Here is a 23,855-nt window from a genome sequence, read left to right on the forward strand (position 1 = left end):
AGTAGTAGAACTAAAACCGCTTAAAAGAACTCTCTGTACATTTAAAAGACACTCTGTACTTAATATATTCCTTTACCTAACATGAGAACAAATACTTTTAAAGTTTATAACAAATGTTCAAAAAATAAATAAAAATTTATTGCATTGCATCATTTGGTTCATAAGATAGTTTTTTTCATTAAAAAGAAAGAAAATATAAGCAATTATCTACACAATCTATTTTAAAGAAATTTATTTTATAATTACCAAAGGCTGAAATAATCAGCATATTTTATTCATTATGTGGTGCCCTAACACAAACATTAAGAAAAATATATTAGCATAAAGCTCTTTTTTCGTCAACTTTTATTTGCAAGATGCAATTTTATTTATTGCGCATTGTTGTAGGGAGAGCAAGATTCTGTGCAGATGCATGGTTCAGAGCAGTATTGACCATATGAAGTTTTTACGGTCCTAGGAAAAACCATGTTTTCGTATAGTTTTTTCACTCTATAAAAAAGTAAGATTTCCCATAGTTTTTGTTGTTTTGTAAAACAAATCATTTTCTTATGGTTTTTACCATCTTCAGAACAAAGTCTTATTGTTTATGCCACTTTTGTGAACATCTCCTTGTATGTATCATTGGACACTATAACTTTATTGCAGCTGCACAATATACACAAAAACACTCAAATAGCAGAAAAGCTTTAATAAGCAGAATTTTTTTAAAAAAAACTAAATATCAAAAAATGTTCTTTTCATGAAAGACTGATAAGGACAAGCAAAAATATTAAATAATATTACCAATAAATTGAGTAGTTATTTATTCAATAAATGATACGTAGAAAGAAATCATACCTACAATATAGAAATATATTCCAATCAGTTATAAATAACAAACCACTACCTGTCAATAAACATGGGTTAACAATATTTACCTAATTTTTATAGGGAAAAAACAGAGATCTGAAGTAATGTACTACAAGTAGTGAAACTATGTACAATAATTGCTACTTTTTGTGTACTTTGTAGCATAATGTGTTTTTTCAAAAGAAAAAAAAAAGAGTAGTGCAAAAAAAAAAAAAACAGTAGTTTGTAGAAATTCCGCAATTATTTTTAACAATTACTTTATAGAATAGAAACGTTTGCTCTAAAGTTAAAAGATCCCTGTGACTGCAGCTGAGCATAAGCAAGAGTTATGTATTTATACTAGTCATTATGAATCAGGGTGTAAATGATTTTAATCAAATGATTAAAATCATTGATTAAAATCATGATTTAAATCAAATGATTTTTTTAAAAAAATCACTGATTTTAATCAAAAAAAAAAAAATTTTTGTGTATAGTCTTGAACATTTTTTGTATATTTTTCTAAGTTTCAAACATAAACAAGTAAGTAGACTGTTCTATATATTTCTCAGATCTCACTCATATAATTCAACATTTCTACTTTCAATGTGACTCATTTGCTTTTAAAAACAGTTTACATATTATATTTATAGTTCATTGAACAGTTTACATATGATTACAGCTATGATAGCAGCATGGCACATTACAAAACAAAAACAACAACATCATCAAATAATTAGAGCTAAATACAATGAGCTTAAAGGTACTGGATTAATTCGGCCAACTGAAGTGCGCTGGAATTCTATGTGTGATTCATTAGAAAGCTACATCAAGAATTGGTCAACTTTCATGCAAGTTTGTGAGGATAATAGGGATGATATCGACACCAATATCAGGTCAAAAGTCATGAATATGGCAATTAAAAGAAATGCAGAAGATATGCTTTTAATGTTAAAACCCATTTCTGTAGCATTAGATAAAATGCAAAAAGATAATTGTAGTTTATCAAATGTTGTCAACATCTGGAAAAATTTAAAGGAAACTCTGAAAGATTCTAATAATAATTGCTGCAAAAATTTTTTTACTAAACGATATGAACAAGCGTTAACACCAGCTCATTTCCTAGCTTACCTCTTGGATCCTAATTCTGAAGTACAATGTTTAACACTAAATGAAAAAGATCAAGCTGTAAACTTTGTTAAAGAAAAGTATGGAGAAACCTCCTTATTAAGTATTTTGCTAAAATTCATTGTAAGCACTCCTCCGTTTAATGTAACTTTGTTTGATAAAGAATCTCTAGAATCTTTAAACATCTTGGAATGGTGGAAATCAATTGCGCTTCTAAAGAACTGTGTAGGTCAAAAAGAGTTTGATGCAATACAGTTGTTATGTACTGCAAAAGGAACAACTGCAGGGATAGAGAGGATGTTTTCCACTTTTGGACTTGTACATACTAAACTACGGAATCAATTGGGTGTAGAAAAGGCAGCTAAATTATTCCTTATGTTTAAATCTTTAAATAAAACTAATTAAATGATTGTTTAAATAATTTGATATTGTAGATGTAGAATTAATAATTATCACATATTGTTTGATAAAGAATTTCTTTCTTGATTTGTAGTTTGAAATCACTTTGTTATTGTTTATTTCTTATTTCACCTTTTGCTTTTAAATTATTAAGAAATATTTTGTTGATAATGGTTAGTAATGTTTATTTCCAATGTATACCATAAGTAACAATAGTAATACAATACAACTTTAAATCTATGGTACACAAAATTGATTATATTCCATAGAATTGAAATTATAAAAAAATCATGATTAAAATCAAAAAAATCCGATTAAAATCAAAAAAATCCGATTTTTTTGATTTTTTAAAAAAAATCATGATTTTTATACACCCTGTTATGAATAAGAGATATCAATTTGACCATATATTCATGCCCAGACAATGTCAGCAATCAATTTAAACATATATTCAAGTGTGAATGTTCACTTATGAAAAACATTGAAGTTATTTCAAAGGAAAGAAACTAACATATTTCCGATGTATTTAATTTCTTAAGCACATAAAATTGCAAATATTAGATAACTTCTTCGCATTTTTCAAACTGAATATTTGTTGTCGAATAAAGCATAAAAAATTGTTGTTTTAGGATAATGTTTCAGAATAACAAACTGGTTCATGCAAACATGAATAAATAATTACTAATAATTTATGGTGTTTCAGCTCATATTTTATTAAAAATCATTTTAAACTGAAGTGTAAATTAAATTCTCCAGTTAAATTCATTTCATTTATTAATCTAAGATTATTTGTTTTACGATACTAGAAGTCGTTCTTTACATATTTACATCAATATACATCATTGCGATACATTGATTTATTTACATCTAGAAACTGTTAAAAGGTAGAATAGCTCTTTTTGAGGTAGCCAATCAACTATGAGTTAGAATCATTTTGGGAAAGGCTAAACTAGATCTTAGCCTGAGGCGGGGTGTGATTTTCAGCGCCATCTAGTTTTCAAGTTTGAGGCAAGAATCCACTTTAGGACCGCCTTAACTGATGAAATTGTAGCAGATTCGAGTACCGATACAAAGGTGGTGTGTTCCAGTATTGATCAAGTTTGAAATCAGTTTAAATGTTAGGGAGTTCGATTACCAATAAGAAGATAGTGGGTTCGAGTATCAAAAGAAGTGGGTTCGAAAACTGTTTAAATGAAAGCAGATTGGAATATATATATATATAAAATAGTAGGTCTAGTATGGGTCAAAAGACAGTGCATCCCAGAACGGAAAAAATGATAGTGGGTTTGAGTAAAGATAAGAAAAGTGTGATCAAACAATGATTTTATAATGATAGTTGTTTAACGAACTGATCGAATGATAGTGGGTTCGAGCACTGATAAAAAAATTGCGAATTCAATTATCGATTAAATGCTAATGGGAATTTGAGTGCGATAAAAAAGATAGTGGTTTCAAGAAATGATCAAATGATAGTGGGTTCGATCCTTGGCTCCGCTAAGACCCACCATGTAAAGCTCGTAAAATCTGCTGAATTTAAAGCCTTGTGGTAGGTCACTGATCGGTACCATGGGTACTGGGATCGGGAGACAAGTTTCTTCCCTTACAAATCAATGTCTGAATTTTGGAAGCGGACTTACAAATGCGATACCCTCCGCAGCGGATCAAAATGAAAATGTTATGTCTTCGGATCGTCCTCAAAGAAGTTTCCCAGACTGTCGCCAATAGCCCATTCCGCAACTATAGTAGGGTGTAAATAAAAATCCTACCTACGAAATAACAACGGCTTTGAATACCGATAGAAAGTGGTGGGTTCGAGTTTTGAGCAAATTAGATAGTGGGTTTAAAAACTAATTAAATGATAGTGGGTTCGAGTACTGATAAAAAGACTGTGGGTTCGAGTAATGAAAAAAATAAAGAATAGATTCGTAAACAGTTTAAATTATAGTAGTTTCTAGTAGCGATAAAAAGACTAGTGGGTTCGAGTGTAGATTTGGAAAACAGTAGTTCCAAGTACCAATCCGGGATGGCGAAGCAGCCAGGACATACTCAGTGAGCCCTCTTAACCTGGGGCAGTCAGCTCGCTACTTTCTGTTGAAAAAAAAAACATTGTTTTGAATGTTTGTTTTTTAGAAAAAATTATAAATAAATGATTTGTAATATTTTTTTCTTTTTTTTACAAATGCTGTTAGTTTCAAATGCTTTAAATTTCTCACAATCTAATGTTAGAAAAATGTTGGTATTTAATACATACATATATAGTATATAATGAGGTCCCAATGAAGTAGCATCCACTCTCTACAGTGTATTCTAGTTCATTTCTAGCTGCTCCCTCCTCCAAATAGATGAAAAATAATTAAAAATTAATTCCAAGGGAAAATGCTTTTCGATTTTAAATATCTCAAGTTTTATTTGCGAATCGAATCACAAGCCTCATAACTTCAAGTTTTTATTTGATTTACTTAATTGAACAGAATGCCTAATATTGTAGTTTGTTTTGCACATAAATTTTTTTAAATTATTATTTTGAAGAAGTTAGGATATATATGAAAAATGTTTTTTAAAAAATAGGCTATCATTTAATAAAATGCAATAAAAGCAATCGAAAACATCTAAGTGTAATAGAAACTACATTAGTAACACAAGTGTGAAATTAGTAGTGTTAAATTTTTATCCAATTCGAAAGAAAAATTTATTCAGTCATCGAGTTACGCTGTCTTAAAAATCACTATATAAAGTTGCAAAAATAAGTAATTAGGAGGAGTAACTTGAAAATTAATACATTCAATCTTTAATTTAAAAAAAAAAGAATGCCAATGGCGATTGATTTAAGTTCTTATATTATCTAAAACTTAAATAGTTCCGAAAAGCTCCTTTTTAAGTTCTATGTGGCGTAACCACATAGAATACCATATCATAAGCATACTAACGTTACAAAAATTCAAAATAAAATTATAATGATAAAAATGGCATAAAAAATAGTTATTTCAAAAATTCTTTTTATTTACTTATTTTTTTAAATTTTCTAAGGCATTCATAAAGTTTAAATCATGAAATGCAACCTGAAAGAAAATTAAATTAAAAATTACTTAGGCTCAGAATAAAAATTCAAATCGAAAAGCCAACGAAAACCTAATTCAAAAAGGTTTGTAAAGTTAAACTTACTCTTTATTTTTAGCAGTAGAATACAATTGATTTATTAAATTCAACTTGAAAGAATATAAATTTTTAAATAGCATATATTTGTTTAAAAATTCGATTCATAGAGATCTAAATTGATAAATAATTCTGTGCAAATGAGCTATAACATCAAAAGGAAAAGAGAAAAATGATAGGGAGACATTGTATGAGGGAGAAGGGAAAATGCAGTTTTAAAATCTAAAAATTTAATAAAAGAACTCGCAATATTAGTTTACATAATTATTAAAATTGAGCCTCCAAATTAAAATAATCCTTAAAAAATTTACATGAATATTTGGCTTTGATCCTGCCAAAAACAGGGAGTTTTTTTAACTATTCGGAATTATGTAAAAAAAAAATACGTAAAAAATTAATACACTCAAAATTTAAAGAGGTTAAAACCTTTTTCTTTTCTTCAGTTATAAGAGTATGTCTTTTTCAAACTTTTAATAATTTATTTCCATGGAGACAAGATTTGCTTTTCTTTGAGTTATTTCCAGATATTTCGTTTCATTGAATAAAATTCGTGCCTTAAGGATGGTTTAACAACAAATATTTCAATTATATTCTGGCATATGCTGGAACCTAAAATATATGTGAAAATGTTTTCTTAGTCCTAATTCCTGCATATTCAGTTAAAAACAATTCGTGTTAGATAATAGGCATGATATAAAACAGGAATTTAAATTTCTTGTGAATAACAAATATTTAATAGCAATTTCTTTTAAATTACAGTTAGTAATGTGCAGAGGTGCGGATGCTTGGGGTTAATTTTTCAATTTGATGCTTTTGAAAAAAAAGTAATTACAAGAGAGGCAGAAAAAAACCCAATTTAGTTTGGTAAATCTAAATCTTGTAAATAAAAACCCACTACCCTTAACATACAGTTTTAAAAACTATGAAATAAACAAAAGAACTTTCAAAATCGGTCGAATCTGAATAGTGAAGAAGCCAAGATAATAAACATCAAGACCAGCTTCATTGTAAGAGGAAACCAAGATGCATTTCGCACAATCTGCTTTTAATCTCTACCAACATGCTTTTAGTACCAAAATATCTCAATGTGAAATATAATATAAGATTTGAGATATTTCCTCTTTCCTATATATTATATACCTGTTAACACAATACTAGTAGTAACAATAATTAATAATAAGTATCACTGGTGTCGATAATAGTATAGTGACTTTTTTACGGCTGAAACAGAATAGTACTTTCATTTTAATGTCTAAAGATTTTTTTAGAGAGATTTTGAGTAGAATGTGCTTATTATACACATTACTGCAAATGTGCTTTGCCTTGTGCTTACAACTATTTTCTTTTCAGAATCTGTATTTTAATTTATACAATCTTTGAAATCTATACTAATATTGTTAATTTTTTCTATAAGGTGTGAAAATACTTTTCAATGAATTAGTATTTTATATAGGGACTTCAAAATTACAGAAATAATTAATCTATTAGTAGTATATAGATTTAAACTAAATGTCAATATATATATGTATAAAATTGTCAAAAAATAATAAAAATTAATAACTTGTGATTTAACTATAAGGCCAATTTTTCTCATAACGTTAACACATTTTTGGGATTGAGATTGATTTATAAAATGAATGAATTTAGCTCATTATCTAAAGGCAATTTGAATTGTAAGACCATTCTTTCGGATGGGAGTTTCAAAATTTTACTTAATGTAAAGAACTGGCCATAAATTTAATCTTCTGTGCTTATAACTATAAATAAATTTGATGAAAAATAATCAAATAAATGAATGCAAAATACAGAAGAGAGAACAGCTCTACAGTGTTAGCCTCTCTTCTTGACCCTGTGTAAACCTTTACTGTTATTTGCATTTATATTAACAAAACACCCCCCCCCCCACTTTTTTTTAAATATATACTGAAGTTATCAGCAGATGACTGCACAAACAATATGTGGAAAATTAGCTTATTTCCCATACGCATATAAACTAGTAGGCAATGTAAATCCTATGACCTTATAAATGGTTAAATAAAGCTTTTGCAAAAGTTAGGAGAGTAAATTATTAGTCTTATACATAACTTTATAAACAGATTATGGTTTTTTGGAAATATTCTAAGAAAAATGTTGAGATGTACGTTAAACTGCATGCTTTTATTTATTTTATTATTAGAAAAAATTGTATAAATTTTAATATACAAAAGTTTGACTTATAATTTTAATTCACACTAATGTGTGGAAGAATTAAACATGGTCTGTCAAACTTACAAACTCAAACTGTCAAACTCACTGTTGTGTGAGATATTATTTGTCTTCATTTATGAAATAGAACTCCGTTTTAATAATTCTTAATTGAAAATTCCACAAAAGAAAATCAATTTAATTGCAAGAAATAAAGTTAGTTTTTAAAACAATTTCACTCACAATTGAAGAGTTTGAGTTAATACTATGATATCATAAAGAATTGGCCGTAAACTTAAACTTATGTGCTTATAAATAACCAAATTTAAAAGTTCTGCGCTTATAATTATAAATAAACTTGACGAAAAATGATCAAAAATGCAAAAGAGGACATAGCTTCCCATTGTTAGCCTCTCTTCTTGACCTTATGTGACTTAGACTGTCATTCACATTTATGGAAACAAAGTATACCTCACTTACAAGGAAAATTTTAACAACATTAAAGCTGTTTATTTTGAAGAATATTTACAAATGTACATAAACAAACAAATCATGGAAGAGTGCAAAGATAATCAAAATGTGAAGAAAATTTTTTTGTAAAAATTAACATTCGATATATTCAAAAATTAACATAGGTTTGCAAACACTAGACAGTAAAATACAACTGACAGTAAAATATAGTGTTTAATTTAATTGCTATTTAATATATAATGTGCAGTTTTATATGCATGAACACTAGTTTAATTAAAAATTTATGTGATCTCAAATTCATGGCAAAGGGAAATGAAAAAGTTGTTTGTTCTATTGCCTATGAAAGAACATAAAAGAAACACTCTAATAAATTTCATAGAAAAATAATAAGACATAGTTCAATTGCAAATAAGGCACACAAAAACATAATGCACATAAAACATATAAGGAATATGTTTCTTAGAATGAAAACAAATATATATACATTATTTCTATGCATTTGACAAAAATAAGTTCATCAACTTTATGAACACATAGTTTTAAACATAGTTCATTATATTAAAAAATATATCAGTTTATTAAAATATTTTAATATAACTAGGAATTTATTAAATATATCATCTTTCTCAGATGTAAAAATATAATATATTTCTCAAAAACACAATCTGCATCAATTCAAAAGAATATACTTAAAGATATTTTAATGTAAGCACAATTACAAAACATTACAAAGTATAATTTATTGAAAATGTTTTTTATTTTCAAAGTGCTTTATAATATAAAATGTCTTATCATTCTAAAGAACAAGAGAAAGCCAATAAAAAGAGTATATTGATAGGAATTCACAAAACATATGGTTTAACTTTTCAAACATAAAATAAAGTTATATGAATAATTCAATACAAAGAAAAACAATTTTCTTTAATATAAAAAAATAAACTAAAATAATATATATATGAAAATACACTCTTTTAAGATGATTTAAACCAAAATTCTCTTCAATAATTTTTTTTTTAAATTTTTGCTAGGTTCAGCAATATTTCTATTTCTCTTGATAATAAAAAGACTATAAAAACTTTATCTATTAATCTAAATTAAGTTAAGTGAAATTATACATTTAACATTAAAAAGCTAATAATTTGTTTATTTTTCTTAAATCTCGAACAATTTTGTATCATTAAACACAAGGAAAAAACCAAAAAAAAATTATCAATATCAATTAATATAATAAAAAAGTTCTGTATTATCAACAGATCTGAAAAAGTTCATAAAATTACTTTACACATTTGAAATATTTTGAAAGTAACTCAATGACAGGTGCAATAAAATCAGATTCAGAGCTAACATCAGCAAATTTCTGTTCTTGAAAAACTTTACTTAAACAGCTACAAATAAAAATATTGATGAATAAATATTTTAATAATAATTAAAGTTAAAGAAAAATTTTAAATTTCATTAAATACCGGAGTGTCATTCTTCAAAAATCACAAACTGAACATTTTTTTTAATTTAAAGGTGATCTACTTGCAATGCCCTTTTATTAGAGTGTTAGGGAAAGAAGAAATACTTTGGAAAAGGCTAAACGCTGCGAACGTTAATGTGGAGGGGGAGTCAAATTGGAAAATTTGAATATGTCTAAAAGGATACACGTCCTTCAGAAACATTTGTTCTTCCTCTGATGTAATATTTAGGAGGCAGGGAAAAAAAGGGGGTAACATTCTTTTATTAGCATTGACAAGAGAAAGATTTCAAGACCCCTCCTTAACTTTGTTTTAACAACCACTAACCAGATTCTTTCAGTCACGCAAGAAAAAATAAAGAGAACCGGTCAGCATGCCGCGCCTTCACACTTGATTAATAGCCAATGATCGGAGAGAAAATAAGAATTTGCCACTTCCCTGCCCTCAACTTGAACAATCTCCTCTTTACGCATATTTTCTCTATACAAATAAGGAGGAAATGAATTATTCTCCACCTACCCACCATAATGAATGACAGGAATTTCTGCTTCTTGCTTGAATCCTTCTAGTTCAAAATGGTGGAGAGAGCAATTAATATTTTCATAACTGTCAATTTTTTTCCGTTTTCGACATTTTAATCCCTTAACAATTAGTGCTGACATCTAGTTTAAAATAAACTATCTACAATTACTTTAAAAATATCCCGGTAAGGCCACCCAGTGTGTAAAATGAGAAATAAAATGTTTTCCGGGCAAAAAAAATTTTATTAGTTTTATTTTTATTGGCGCGTAACTACTGAACACTCCAGTCCGGAAATATCACGAGAGCGAGAAATAGAGGGCGAAACCTCACCCTGTCATTTTCACGGGAGCAAGAAGGTAGGGGTCAAGCAATAATTATTTCTTTCTAATATTTTGTTTTTGATTGATTAGATATCATTCTAATACTAAAACATTATAGCCCAAAAAATAATGTTTATTTAATTTTTGTTTTTTAGATTCAGATCATTTTAAACTTTGTTTACCTTGGGGGGTCTATTATGCGGAAAATTCATTATCCTGACTTCCGTAAGTCCTACCAATTCCGGATACGGGACTTTCCACTGTATTTAATAACTATATTTCAAAAAATGTAGATTTTTAGCAAGGAACATTATGTACCTAAATCAGAAATAAAATTCATCCTAAATTTTTAAATCTTAAGAAAGTTAAAATGCAAGAACTAAAACCATTCAAAAATTCACAATAAAGTATGTTTAATAGTATATAACTTAAAAATGCTTCAAAAAATAGTAAAATAAACCACCAGTTATCTAACATATTATTAACAAAAAAGATTATTAAGATTTTTTTCAGTGAAATAAATATATCTTTTACTTAATATAAAACTTGCTTTAAATTATTTCATTAATAAAAAACATTATTTAATAAATAGTTCATCTTTTTAAAAAAGCAGTGTCTAAATCTAAGATATATTTATCTAGCTTAAATTACAAAAGGTATAACAGCATACAAAGCAAAGTATATGATAAAAAAAACATTCACTGCATGGCGCGCATTAAGGGTTGTGTTAATTACAAGCATGGGCATGTTTTCTTCTATCTCATCTCACGTGCACTAAAATGAACTTTGGGCCTGAAGAGGTGGAGCTAAATGGCAATTTCTGGTGAAGGAACAATAGAGATATTGGTATACAATTGATTGATTTTTTCCCTTGAATAAAGTTTGTATACAATTCTTTAAAGTGTTTTTTAATGCCATTAATATTAGTAAACTGTTCTTAAAATTTTAAATACACAGCATTTAAATTGATTTCTTATGTTTAATTTTACCTGCAGTTTAGAATATTTGACCAAAGATACAATGATTTCCTTTTTGTTGTAAGAGCAACAGGTGGAACCTAGAGTAAAATTAGAACAATTAATAGAGAAGTGTTAACACTAATTGAAATGAATTAGCTCCTTTTAAACATGAAAAAAGAAATTTTAAACAAATACTCTTATGACTTTTAAATCAGCATAAAAAAACACATGTAAGCTGATTCTGTATACAAAAAAATATTTTTTAAGGGAAAAAAAGAAAGTTAAATGTATTAAGTTAATGTATACTCATAAAACAATAATTTATGTTAATGTAACTTGTTTAAATTTATTAAGTTTCAGAAAATAAATTTTTGATTTCTTTTTGAAGGATCAGATGCCTTAGTTATTTTGAAACAATAAATAAGAAATACTTAACACTTTGTTAATATCTATTACTGTGAGCCACAATGGCTCAGTGGTTAAGGCATTGAATTGTCAGTATGAAGGACTAGGTTTCAATACTCAGTGGCAGTTTGAAACCTACCCAGTTTTAGATCGATGGGTACCAGTTTGTCTAGAAAGTAAAGGTAGCCTGTGGGCAATGTTGATTACATTTCCACAATCATGACCTTGGTCACAAAATTGTGGAGCCTTGACCTCCATGACCCTCTGGGCCCCAACAGACTGATGAGGGAATGCTTTACTATTTTTACATATTAATGTATAAATTTTGTTACTTAAGAGTTTGTTTTAGAGCTTGTTAATTTTTCTTGGATTCGACCCCTTTTTAATGTTATTGGTTTTAAATTTTTGCATGATTTTTTGGAACTGCTAATTCATCTAATAAATTATTAGCTCACTTTTTCAATAGATAATATCAGCGAGTTAATTTTTTAAAAAAATTAATCAAAATTTATTTTGCAATAAAGGAATCAATAAATATGCTCAGAAATTAAAATGCAATAAAAATAAACAATTCCTTTCTTATTTTTTTAAAATTAATTAATACACTTTGTAATGGGCAAAAAGATAAAAATCTAATAAAAATATATATTTTAATCTGATATTGATCATCATATCTAAAAAACAAAAATAAAAAGATAAGAAAAAAATAGATTCTTACAAGACAGCAAAAACAGCATGGATATTTTGTCTGTAGGAAAATTAAAAATTTAAAGTGTAACATTTTCAGGAATAGTAGCCATATTTTTTTAAACAAAGGAAAAAATATAGGATAGTTGTAACTTATCCAATTTAATTTAAATTATAAAAACAAACCACTTATAAAATAATGCAAAATGATTAATGACATTAGAACAATTCATAACCAAGTTATAATTGCTTTATTATTAGCAATTTATGAAACACATAAAGATTTTGAAGAATATTGTATACATACTTTTATTTTGAAGAATATTGTATACATTTGCTTATAATTTTGTTCGGTTTCAAAAATAACTCTAGAATTCTAGTTAATAGTACCAAGTTGAGGAGTTTCAAAAACTCTTCTGTGTAAGTTTTTGGAAAGTTTTTATTTTTTATTTTTACAGTTCTATTTTATAGTTTTTAAAATTTATAAGTCAGAAAGAGGTTTAAATTTTAATTTATGAAAAAATTGTGCAAAGTTTAGTAAACAATTGTAACTTGCATTGTCAACAAGTACAGAGCTTCAATTAAACTTTCAGCTCTCTAGCTAGTTAGAGTTAAAAGTTTGATTGATGAAAAGTGCATTTGGTAAGATAAATTTTGCTTGCCATAGATAAGACAAAATTGAAACTCATATTGTCACCTAGCACTGAGTTTCAATTAAAATTTAAATGCTTTATCAACTGAAAACAATACAAGAACAAGTGACAAGAAATTTTAATGATAATAAAATATCATAGGAGATAATATGACATTAAATTCTACTTGTAGTGTTCTGAAAAACATTGAAATCAGCTAGCCAGTCAGAAAATGGTAGAAATGATTGTAAGATTCGAAGTCATTACTAACTTAAAATCAATTTATGGAATCCTTTGTTTCTGTTGTTTTCAAGTTAAGAACAAGGTATTCAAAATGTTAAAATTTGAAGTTCTGAACTATATGAATAATTCAAGTGTTCCTTTCAAATCTAGATTAGTGCACAATCTCTGAAGATCAATTACAAGAATTGTTTTTTATATCAAGTATATTATTTTCTTTCAAAAGTGATCAGACCATCAGATGCAAAGAATTGTTACCTGATGATAAAAAATTTATGTATGTATAGAATAAAAATAACTACAACTATATAAGCTTATTTAAAATTTGGAATTTTTACGAAAATCAAGAATTTCAGCTTAGTAAGTTAAAGATATCCAGAATTTTAGGGTAGCCTCAGTGATAGTAATTCAATCTTAAATATTGTTTTAAAAAGAGAAGAAAAAGTAGGAATAGGAAATAGCAGAAAAAAATGAGGGGTTGCAAAATAATAGGAGGTCTGGGGCTCCTGCAGTTTAAAAATCTGGAAATTTACAAGACCTATAATATATATTTTAAGAATTCTGATAAAAAAGTCATAAAGCTTACACATCACAAATGAACGTGCAAGTGAAAGGGAAGAAAGTAATATATTTAAGATGTAAACAATCAATCAGACTAAAGTAGCCAAAGCAAGTCAATTAGACTAAAAAAGGAATCAAGTGGTCAAAAACCACATTTTGAAAATTTTTTTTTACAGAAAGATAGATTTTCTTTTTTACTTCATTAATCAAAGGATTCAAATATACAAATATTAAGGAGGTGATTATGAAACACCTGACCTGTGTGCTGGCAATATTTTAAGCTAGATAACTGATAATGTTTTAAAACATGAAGAGAATTAAAACATAATTAGCTTAATAATTTACCTCAAGCAAATGGGACAAACGTTCTCGCACTAGGTAGTTGCTTTTTTTAGCATTCAACAGGAATGCAAAAAGCACTCTCTCATTCACAGCCTTCGCCTCATCAAGAGTGTAGAGAAATGAATAGAATGTCTTAAAAAGGAGATGAACATCTGAAAAAAATTTACTTATATGACTATTAAAACATATCAGCATATTTTCATAGATAAATGTTCAATAATACCTTGGTTAAACTGTTTAGTTAAAGGGGATATCCATTGAAGATAACATGTTAATGAAGAAGTCTACTATTGTATAGTTTTTAGCCAATATTCAACATTCAATACAATAAAATCCGGATCTTACTATAAACTTTTGTGTGAAAGAAATATTACAGTAAATACCGTTTTTCATTACTATTGCCTGAGTGATTCATCAGGTTTCAAAGTATTGAGTATTGCCATCTATAAAGAAAGGTGATATATGAGAAGATACATACATTCAACAAGATTACACTTCTAGACTTTCATCTTTCAACAAGACGAGCTCCACCTCGCTGGAACACAATTATATGTGCCTTTTTCAAGCGAGAAGGGATCTCAAAGCTGTATAGGACGCTCTGGTCTAGTTGATGTTTTTGCATCCCCATTTACAAGAGCATGTGATTTCTATCAATGGGGAGTGTGGAATCATGTGAAAGACAACGTTTATGCACCCCTAAATTTAATTTTTTTTCATAAATTTATGCCATGCAGAACAAAATCTTTTAGTGAATAGAATGCTATTTTAAGTATTGTGAACTAACCAAAGTTTTTCTTAATTGCTAGATAGAGATTTGTTCCTTTCTAGCCAGTGCTCTCGCTACTGAAAGTTTGCTAAAATTTTAAATATATCTTAAATATAAAGGATACATGATCTAATTTCTTGATATATGAAAAAACTATTCATCACTGCATTGTTTCGGCCCATAAGTATACGCAGAAACTGAGAATTATTTATTGTTTTCAATTACTTATCAAGGCAAAAAATCTTGTCAAATTAGTTTTCTTTAACAAACATTAGTAATTTATTTGCCCATTTTTCAGTTCAGTAAAACATTTTCATAAAGACAGTAATTACAGCAAAATTAAATATTTACTTTGATTAAAGAAACTTAAATTGTGGCTTTTGTAATTTGAATAGGAGAATAACATGAAAAAATCATTTATGAAAAATTTTCTCACAGATAAAGTTCTTTTTAGGATCTAAATTTGACTTCCATTTTATTCATTTTTTTTCTATACAATTCATAAGGCCTTAAGAAAAGTCACTGTTGTTAATTTCCAAACTTCTTTAAGACAGACATTGATGGAAAGGACATGTTATGCATAATTCACTCTTCAATAATTAGAAATATTCAATAGTTTCTTTCCAACTATATAGAAAATTTAATTTCAGTTTTTGCATATTATAAATCTCTTTTTCTTCATTATAAAAACATTAATTTAATTCTTTACTTTATGATTTGCTTTTTCATTTAAATCATTTTAATTTACATTTTAGAGTATGTAAATTCTATGCATTTTAAACTCTCATGCCTCCCAAAATTTACAGTGATTATGAAGAAGGGTTTGTCAATGTGGACCCAGCCTAGAAAAACCTGGCGGTCTTTTTCAGAAAAGGCTAGCTTGATAAAAACCATTTTATCCCACCAAGTCAGCTTTTCCTCAGTTTACCAATTACAGTTCCAACCAATTTTCATTTCATTCTTCTAACCAAATTGTTTTTGGAAATAATTAACTTATTGTTTAATAAATTTAATTTAATAACTTATACAAAATTTAAGTAAAACATTTTTACTAATCTGATTTCTGCAAACAAAATGCAAAACAAATGAATTAAATATGTGAAAAAAATAAAGTTCATGATTAAATTTCTAGCACATTACTTATCTATTAAACAAATTATGTGTAATATATTTAAAAGCATACACAAAATACTTATGAATTTAAATTATTATACATACACATTACATTTATTGCATAATTTATTCGGATAGTAAACCCTTTGGGAGTTTGTTATAATACACCAATGAATATCTATTATATATATCCAATAATTCAAAAAAAAATTTCAGTTAAAATTAAAATTTGTATTATATATTATACCTGTTTTCCTCTACTGTAATTTTTGCAAAATAATCTATGTTTAAAGATAAAGTTTAGAACATTGAAACTATCATTTGGCAGAAAATTATAATTTAGATTATCAGCATCTTATCTAATTACTAAATTATTCACAACTTCTCTTATGACAGCTGGAATAGAAAGAATATTTTCTAAATTTTGATTAGTTCAGTTCAAACTGTGAAATCCCTTAGAGACTGACAAGTACTAAAATAACTTTATTAAATTTAAACATTTTAATAAAAAGAAATAACGAGAGACTCTCTGATATTTGAAATTTTTAGTTTATTGAAATTGACTAAAAATTTGATGTGTGAGATTAGAGAGAAACTTTTTATTTTACATTTTAACAAGCACCAAAAATGTATTTTATTTCAAATTTATGAATCTTATATTTATTTACTAATATTTTATTTGGTAAAAATTTTGTTAATTACAAAATAAAGATTAAAGTGAACATAAAATGAAATTATTCATTAATGGAATGTGAAAGCACACTGTAGATGCTGGTTCTTCATGATAAGTTATTAAATGTAATGAGCATTTCTACGTGTTCATTAAAATCGTGAATTATATACTTGTAATGCTTATAAAACAAATGTTTAAAGTTCATTATTTTTTTAGTCATTTCAATATCAAAAATCACAATAAAGATAAAAGTTAATAATTTTTTGTCCAAAAGAAGTCTTACATTGAAAAATACAAATGAACATACCATGTGCTACAAAAAGACCTGTGAATTACAATGCTTCAAGAAATTCTATTCATTAACTTTAAAGCAAATTATGTATTTATTTATCATTTAAAACTACTCCCATAACATATTATGCTTTACATTTTACAAAGTATACTTTCATTAACTTTATTATTTTGCAATACATTATACATTAAGAAGGCAAAAAATGACTGAAACAGTTATACACATAAGCATTTCTTTTAATAATTCTCTTGGTAATAATCAAGCAATATTTTTTTAGTATGTACTATATTTTATTCTTATATTAAATATACAGCTATTATTTTTTGTTAGCCAAACAGACCAATAGATAAAATTGCATACCCGAAAACCAATTTAAAATTCTAAAACAGAATATACATTGCAATGAGAGCATGAATAAAAATGTTTCAAAAGATTGAATGTTAATCTATATAATGGCACTTGCACTTACTGTAACTATATAAGAAAAAAGAATTCTAACATACCAAATAACAATTTATTTTCTCACAAAATAATCTAAAATAGATGTTTGTGTTTGCTGACAAATTTGTAAAACAGTTTTTTCAAATTCATGCAAATAAGGAAAGGGAGTTTCAGTTGCTGAATTAAACTGCAAACAGTGTCTAAAGGTTCTAATGCTTTCATATGATTTCGAAGAAGTTTTTAATCATCTTCGTCTTTTTTATTATCTAAGCCATCTTCTGTTACTTCATTAGCGATGTTTGCCATTTGTCTTCCCTAAGATTGGCACCCCAATCTTGCTCAACTTCCTTAATTTGATCAGAGCAACACATACCGTATTTTCTGGCGACACACATCGATAAAAATTTAAAAAAATTATCATAAGTGTCAATCTGGCACAAATGCTGTACACTGCGCATATCAGCAGTCTTACAGAAGATACCTTTAAATTACCATTTAGAATATCTGTATAGCAAAAAAAAAAATGTTTTACATTTCATAAAGTAAAGTTTTAATTTCTAAATTATGAAAAAATAAAATCCGTTAATAGGTCCGCTCACTTACGGCCGTAGACTGACTGTTTAGGAAAGGCTCAAATAGATTATCCTTGATACGGGTTAATTTGGAATAAAGGTGCATAATAAATAATCCCTTTAAATGCTCTGAAAATAAGTTGAGTACAACAAAATATTTTTAAATACATCAAATAACGTAATTTCTAAATTATTTGGAGTGGAGAGGGGAATTAGCCATTAAAATGCATTAACAAAGAGTTCACATGAAAAAAAGTTTTCTTTTTCAGCAAAAAACAACAACAAAGCGATATAAATAAAGTTATTAATACTAGTTGGCACCATGCCAAAAAATAAAATTATGTACAGAAAATACTTCTGAAGATAATATTAAGTACAGCAAAATATTTTTAAATACATCAAATAAAGTAATTTCAAAATTATTTGGGGGGGTAAAGAATAGCCTAAAATGGAAAAAAGTTTTATTTTTCAGAAAAAAAAGCAACAAAATGATATACAATAAAGTTGTTCTTACCAGTTGGCACCGTGCCAAAAAATAAAGCTGTCATGTTTTACTTCAGAAATACAAATAATTAACAACAAAAAATATTTATATGCTTAGCAGTGCGATAAAAACCTTGGGTTGGGAGTTTGAGAGAAAAAGGTTAGAGAATCTCAAATTTTAGGAAGATAAATTATTCTTCTATTATAAAAAAATAATTCAACCATATTTAGAGGAAGAATTAACGCTGCCACTGATTACAATGCAATAAGAAAAATAAAATGAAAAATTTTAAGCTAAAAATTCATTAAAAAAAAAAGATTTAAAAATTTTTTGCAGTTAACAGTTTGAGGAAAAACTAATAATAAGGAAACAACTAATAATAACGAAATAACTAATAATAACAAGAATAACTAAGCGATCACCAAAAAAATTCTCAAGGAGGAATGAGCGAAGTGGAAACGAGTTTCACTTTCACAATCTTTGGGAGTGGAATTTTAGTGACTCAGCTTAGAAAGAGAGGAGAAGAAAGTGTTTAAAAGAGGGATGTACCTTACCACCTCCACTGGAGCGGTTTAGGAGGAATCAATCGGTTTAAGGTGGTTGGGGAAAAGAAATGGGGATACTTCCTTACCTGTTCGCTCCAATTACAATTGCCAAGGCACTAAGTGGATTTCTAGCTTGCGATCTTTCTTTAAGCTGGGGGTGGATACAAGATGCATACCTTTTAAATTGGTCTCTTTATGTGATGCTTTTTGTAATTATTATTTCGTTTATTTATTTTTTTGCAGGTTGCTGCCGTAAGTTTTCTAAGAATTGGCGATTGTTCTGCCGCAAATCGCGATACGGGCGAATATTTCGTTATTAATTTTTTTAAATAGTCTTCTGCCAGAAAATTATTTCACTTTAAATAATTTTCCTTGACAAATTTTTTCCTACAAAAAATAATTTTGTCGGAAGCGTCACATACAGGAAAAAAATAACTTTTTCGACACCGAAAAATAACGTAAATTAATGATAATTATCATCATTTTCCTATATAATTAGCAGATACCTATGAAAATCGTGGCATAAAAGAAAAAGTTGCATAAGAGAGGTGGTGCATAAGAGAGAGTTTACTGTATATGTAAATATGCACGCAGAACATTTAAAAAAAAATACACTTAATAAATAGTAAAATTGGTTTGTTTCAGAAAAAATCCAAAAAAGAACTATGTGGATTGTTTTTTTTTCCTAAAAAGCAAACAAATCACTAAAAACTAACAAAATATTGTAGAGGTTTGCAACACCTAATGGATAAAGTTAGATAAAATTACAGTTTTAATATCAAAATTCTGCTTAAAAGACTTATGCTTTTAGCATATTAAACATAACAGAGAAAAATAATAAAGTTGAATCCTTGAAGCAATTTTAAATGAGCTACGTTTTACACAACTATGAAAAACACCTTTTTTCATTAATTTTTTAATTTATTTATAGATTTATTGTTGTGCTTTTTAAGGCTAAATTAAAAAATTATTACTAATCATGGATTTACTATATGGCCAAACAGATGGGTTTTGTATATTAAAAACACACATGTTATCTAAGAAAAATTAAATTAAATAACTAGTTTGGTTCAACAAATTAATTACAACTAAGAGATTTAATGGTTTTGAATTCTTGAAATTTTTTTACCTCCATTTGGGAACTCTAGATTAAGAGGATCTTCCAGGTAACTACAACAGACAAAATCTGGAGACAGATTTTCAAGCTGAAAAATAAACACATTTTACTCTTAACATCCCTAAATATTACTGATTACAATAATTAATCCTACACAGTAAAAAAATATACCTTTAAATTTAATTGATACTTTTATCATGAGGAGGATATTTATATAATGTATGATCCTCCTTTAAGTTAATTGACACAAAGAGTTTAGCTTTAATTAAATTAGATTATCATTCCAAAAATTGAAGAAAGTATAATCTTAAATATAAAAATATATGCATCAATCATTTATCAATTAAAACTTATAAATATTGTTATTAATCACATCATAGCATGAAAATTAGGACCGAATGACTTTTTATAGACATTGATAAAGATAATACATAGGTTGAAGAAATGGACCCTATATTTGATATACTCAAAATCATTATAAACAAAACAACAAACAATTGACACTGGTATGAACATACATTACCAAACCAGATAACTGTATGAAAAAGCCAAATGGAAAATTTCAGCTAATGTTGTTTAAATGTTATCAAAATAAACTTAAGCAATAACAAAGCATGTTTTGATGAAAATGTGTTTTAACTTCTAACAATAGTTAAAGTATTAAAAATAAAAAAATTACATTCAGATGATATGTTAGGAAATTTCTGAGGTAATGCTTTTGAATAAAAAAAAAAGATTTATAAATTTTTCTAACTTTAATTTTGTACATGTTTTATCAATGTTAGCGTTATGTAAGCTAATGACAAACTTGATAAAAGTCATTTTTCAAAAGGAATTTTTTTTCCTATTAGCTTCATTACACATATTAATTATTTGCATAGAAAAAAACATAAAAAATTATGCGTTTTTTTACATTTTGTGGTTCAATTTTACTCTATGTATAACTAAAGTTTTTCAGTAGCATACAAAACTAAATTACAGAAATTTTTAAGCAGTAATACGTTTAAACTAATTAGCAGCACAATTAAACACTTTTACAAAGATAATTTTAAAATTAAATTTATAAATATTGATTTCAAGTTATTAGTTAAGTAAAATAATAATTAATTCAAACTCAGAAAAAAAAACAATGCCCTTGGTTTTTTCATTATTTTTCATTGAAAAAAAATTTACTTCAGTGGGATATTAACAAAAAACTACTATTAATTATCTATTAAAACTACTTTCAATATCAATAAATAGATAAATATATTAAATAGAAATACCTCATCTTCTATAAACTTATTGAATTTAACAAATTTGCTACTATCCAACGGAGGAATTTCAGTAGAAAACTTTCCAATTGCAAATCTTTTTGACTTCAATACTGATAAAACTGAAATAAAGTTTACTCGAGAATTATTTTGAAAACTTTTACAACTGCAGTATTGTGATTACACAAAAATTTATCCATAAATGCAAATAAGACATTATTATTTGGCTGTGAATGCTAGGCAATTATCAAATGACATGAAAATAAACTATTAACCTTTGAAGAGAAAATTTTAAGAAAAATATTTGGTATACACCTGTGACTTAGAAGGAGAAAATCTGATTGCAAATTTCAACTACTCAGACAAAGCCTTTTTAAAGAATTAACAGCTTTCATATGGATCAAAATCTATAAATAAAATTAATCAGGAATAAAGAAAAATTGAAACAGATAAAACTTCAAACGAAATAAAGTTTGTTCGAGAATTATTTTGAAAAGTATGAACTTCTATAATTGCATTAATGTGATTGCACAAGAAATTATCTAGAATTATATGACTTAGAATAAGAAGATTTTCAAATACACATGCAAAACTTTTGTAACGCATTAACAGTTTTCAATCAGGGCCGAAACTGCTAGTACGCTGTCCCAAGGTTCTGACAATCAAGGCCTTTGAAAGAGGGAAACATTCTCCCAAAATTAAGATGATTTAAAAACTTTTTTTTTTTTGTTTTTGTTAAAAGTTAAAAAGGAAGTGTAAAGATAGAACTGCTAAAAAGAAATTTTTTATTTTGTAGTCATAAGTTTCTATCCCTTTTCGTTTGAAATAAAAAAAGAAAGCAAAAAATTCTTCCTCCCCCAGAAGAGCAATAATGCTGAACAGAGAGGGGCATAAGGCATTCAGTTGATTGTACAAGATCCTGCATATTATATTTCAGTCCTTTGTAGCTGGAAGTTGTGTCATCAATGACCTATTCTGACTCTTAAAGGAAGAATACTATGAATTATTTAGATTTGCAAGTGCTATGAACAAGATTTCTTCCATTTGAAGTCTTTCCCAGAAAACCACTCAACGCTCCAATGACCATCACCTATGCAGTGAGGTTTCTGGTTCCTTAAAACAAAAATTTTATTGCTTATGAAAAGAAATTTCTCTGGAACTACTTATAAATGTTAGACAGAAAATACAGGGACCCATTGTCATTTAGTTCTTATCCTGCAAAAAAATATAATTCCTTATTTTTTGTCATTTTTGTTCACAGAGCAGTGTTTTATTCTGCCCCATCGTAGTTTGTACAAAAAAGTCAAACTTAAGAAAGCCAAGCTTTGAAAGATGGTATGAAATTATTTGTTGCTTTACATTTTTGTTAAATAATATAGTGACATATTTACACTTATGAAAATTTCATATTTATAAATTTTTTTTAATAGTTTGCTGATATTTTTCTGAGTATATTATTACTTTAAATTATGCTTTACAGAAACTGAAAAAAGATTTACAATCATATAAATTTACTTTAAATTATTATTAACTTCGTGAGAATAGTGACTTATTGATTTTTTCTTTCTAAAACTTAATACAATATTTTTTTTTATTTATTTTTAAAATTTTCTGATTGTGTTAACATTTTTGGTATTTCTTATTGTTCTAATCTTTTTCTACTGTGTATCTAAAATGTGCCAAACATAGATATTAAACAAAATTAAAAATTATCAATCCATATTGTATAAAACTGCTTCATTTTTGCAAAATCGGTGTTGCTCCTTACGCACCTTAATTCAGAAAGTGATGTAATATTGAAACATTTTAAAACTGTTTAACTATTTAGCATTTTTTTTAAAAAAAAATTTTATTAAATTTATTTCGATTTTTTCTATCTTCATTCATTTCCATATGTTTTAATGAGTCAAGCTGAAACAAAAAAACATAAGTAATTTCATTTTTTTAATGAATAATGCTGGATTATTTAGTTTGTATTCAAGTTTTTTCTATTATAAAACATTTTATTAAGATAATGGTTTACGACATTAATTTCTGTAAATTTTTTCTTTCTCTATGATTAAATATGTCAGGTTTAAAAAAAATTTGGGAAAAAAATAAAGCTGTTCCATTTAAATAATGGGTGATTTTTGATTTGAAAAGTTAGAGGAATTTAAATTTCTTTTAACTGACATGTTAACTAATTATTCGCTATGACTTAGTGACTAAAGCACTGAGCTGTCGTTATGAATTAAGGGCTTATTGGGACTTGGTCTCCAATGGCGAATTGAAGTCCAACCAGCTTCAGATTGATGAATACCAGCTTTTC

General features: G+C 27.0%; 1 protein-coding gene across 3 annotated transcripts in view; it reads right to left on the bottom strand.

Annotated features, from left to right (window-relative positions):
• Positions 1-9,309: 9,309 nt before the first annotated feature.
• LOC107457158 (DNA (cytosine-5)-methyltransferase 3B) overlaps positions 9,310-23,855 on the bottom strand; it is a 42,106-nt gene continuing 27,560 nt past the window's right edge. For 2 of the 3 annotated variants that reach the window (XM_016075238.5, XM_043043966.3), the window contains exons 11-15: positions 21,560-21,669; positions 20,307-20,382; positions 14,295-14,443; positions 11,455-11,522; positions 9,310-9,548 (exon numbers count right to left, since the gene is read on the bottom strand). In XM_016075238.5, coding sequence (XP_015930724.3) covers positions 9,437-9,548; positions 11,455-11,522; positions 14,295-14,443; positions 20,307-20,382; positions 21,560-21,669 — 515 coding nt within the window. In that variant the 3' untranslated portion in view covers positions 9,310-9,436. Of the gene's footprint in view, positions 9,549-11,101; positions 11,286-11,454; positions 11,523-14,294; positions 14,444-20,306; positions 20,383-21,559; positions 21,670-23,855 lie in introns of those variants that run through there. The other variant, XM_043043967.3, reaches the window with a different exon arrangement.

The sequence above is a fragment of the Parasteatoda tepidariorum genome, chromosome 11 (assembly GCF_982258835.1).
Source record: "Parasteatoda tepidariorum strain Cologne lab strain chromosome 11, Ptep-v5.0, whole genome shotgun sequence".
In the NCBI taxonomy this organism is placed as follows: domain Eukaryota; kingdom Metazoa; phylum Arthropoda; class Arachnida; order Araneae; family Theridiidae; genus Parasteatoda; species Parasteatoda tepidariorum.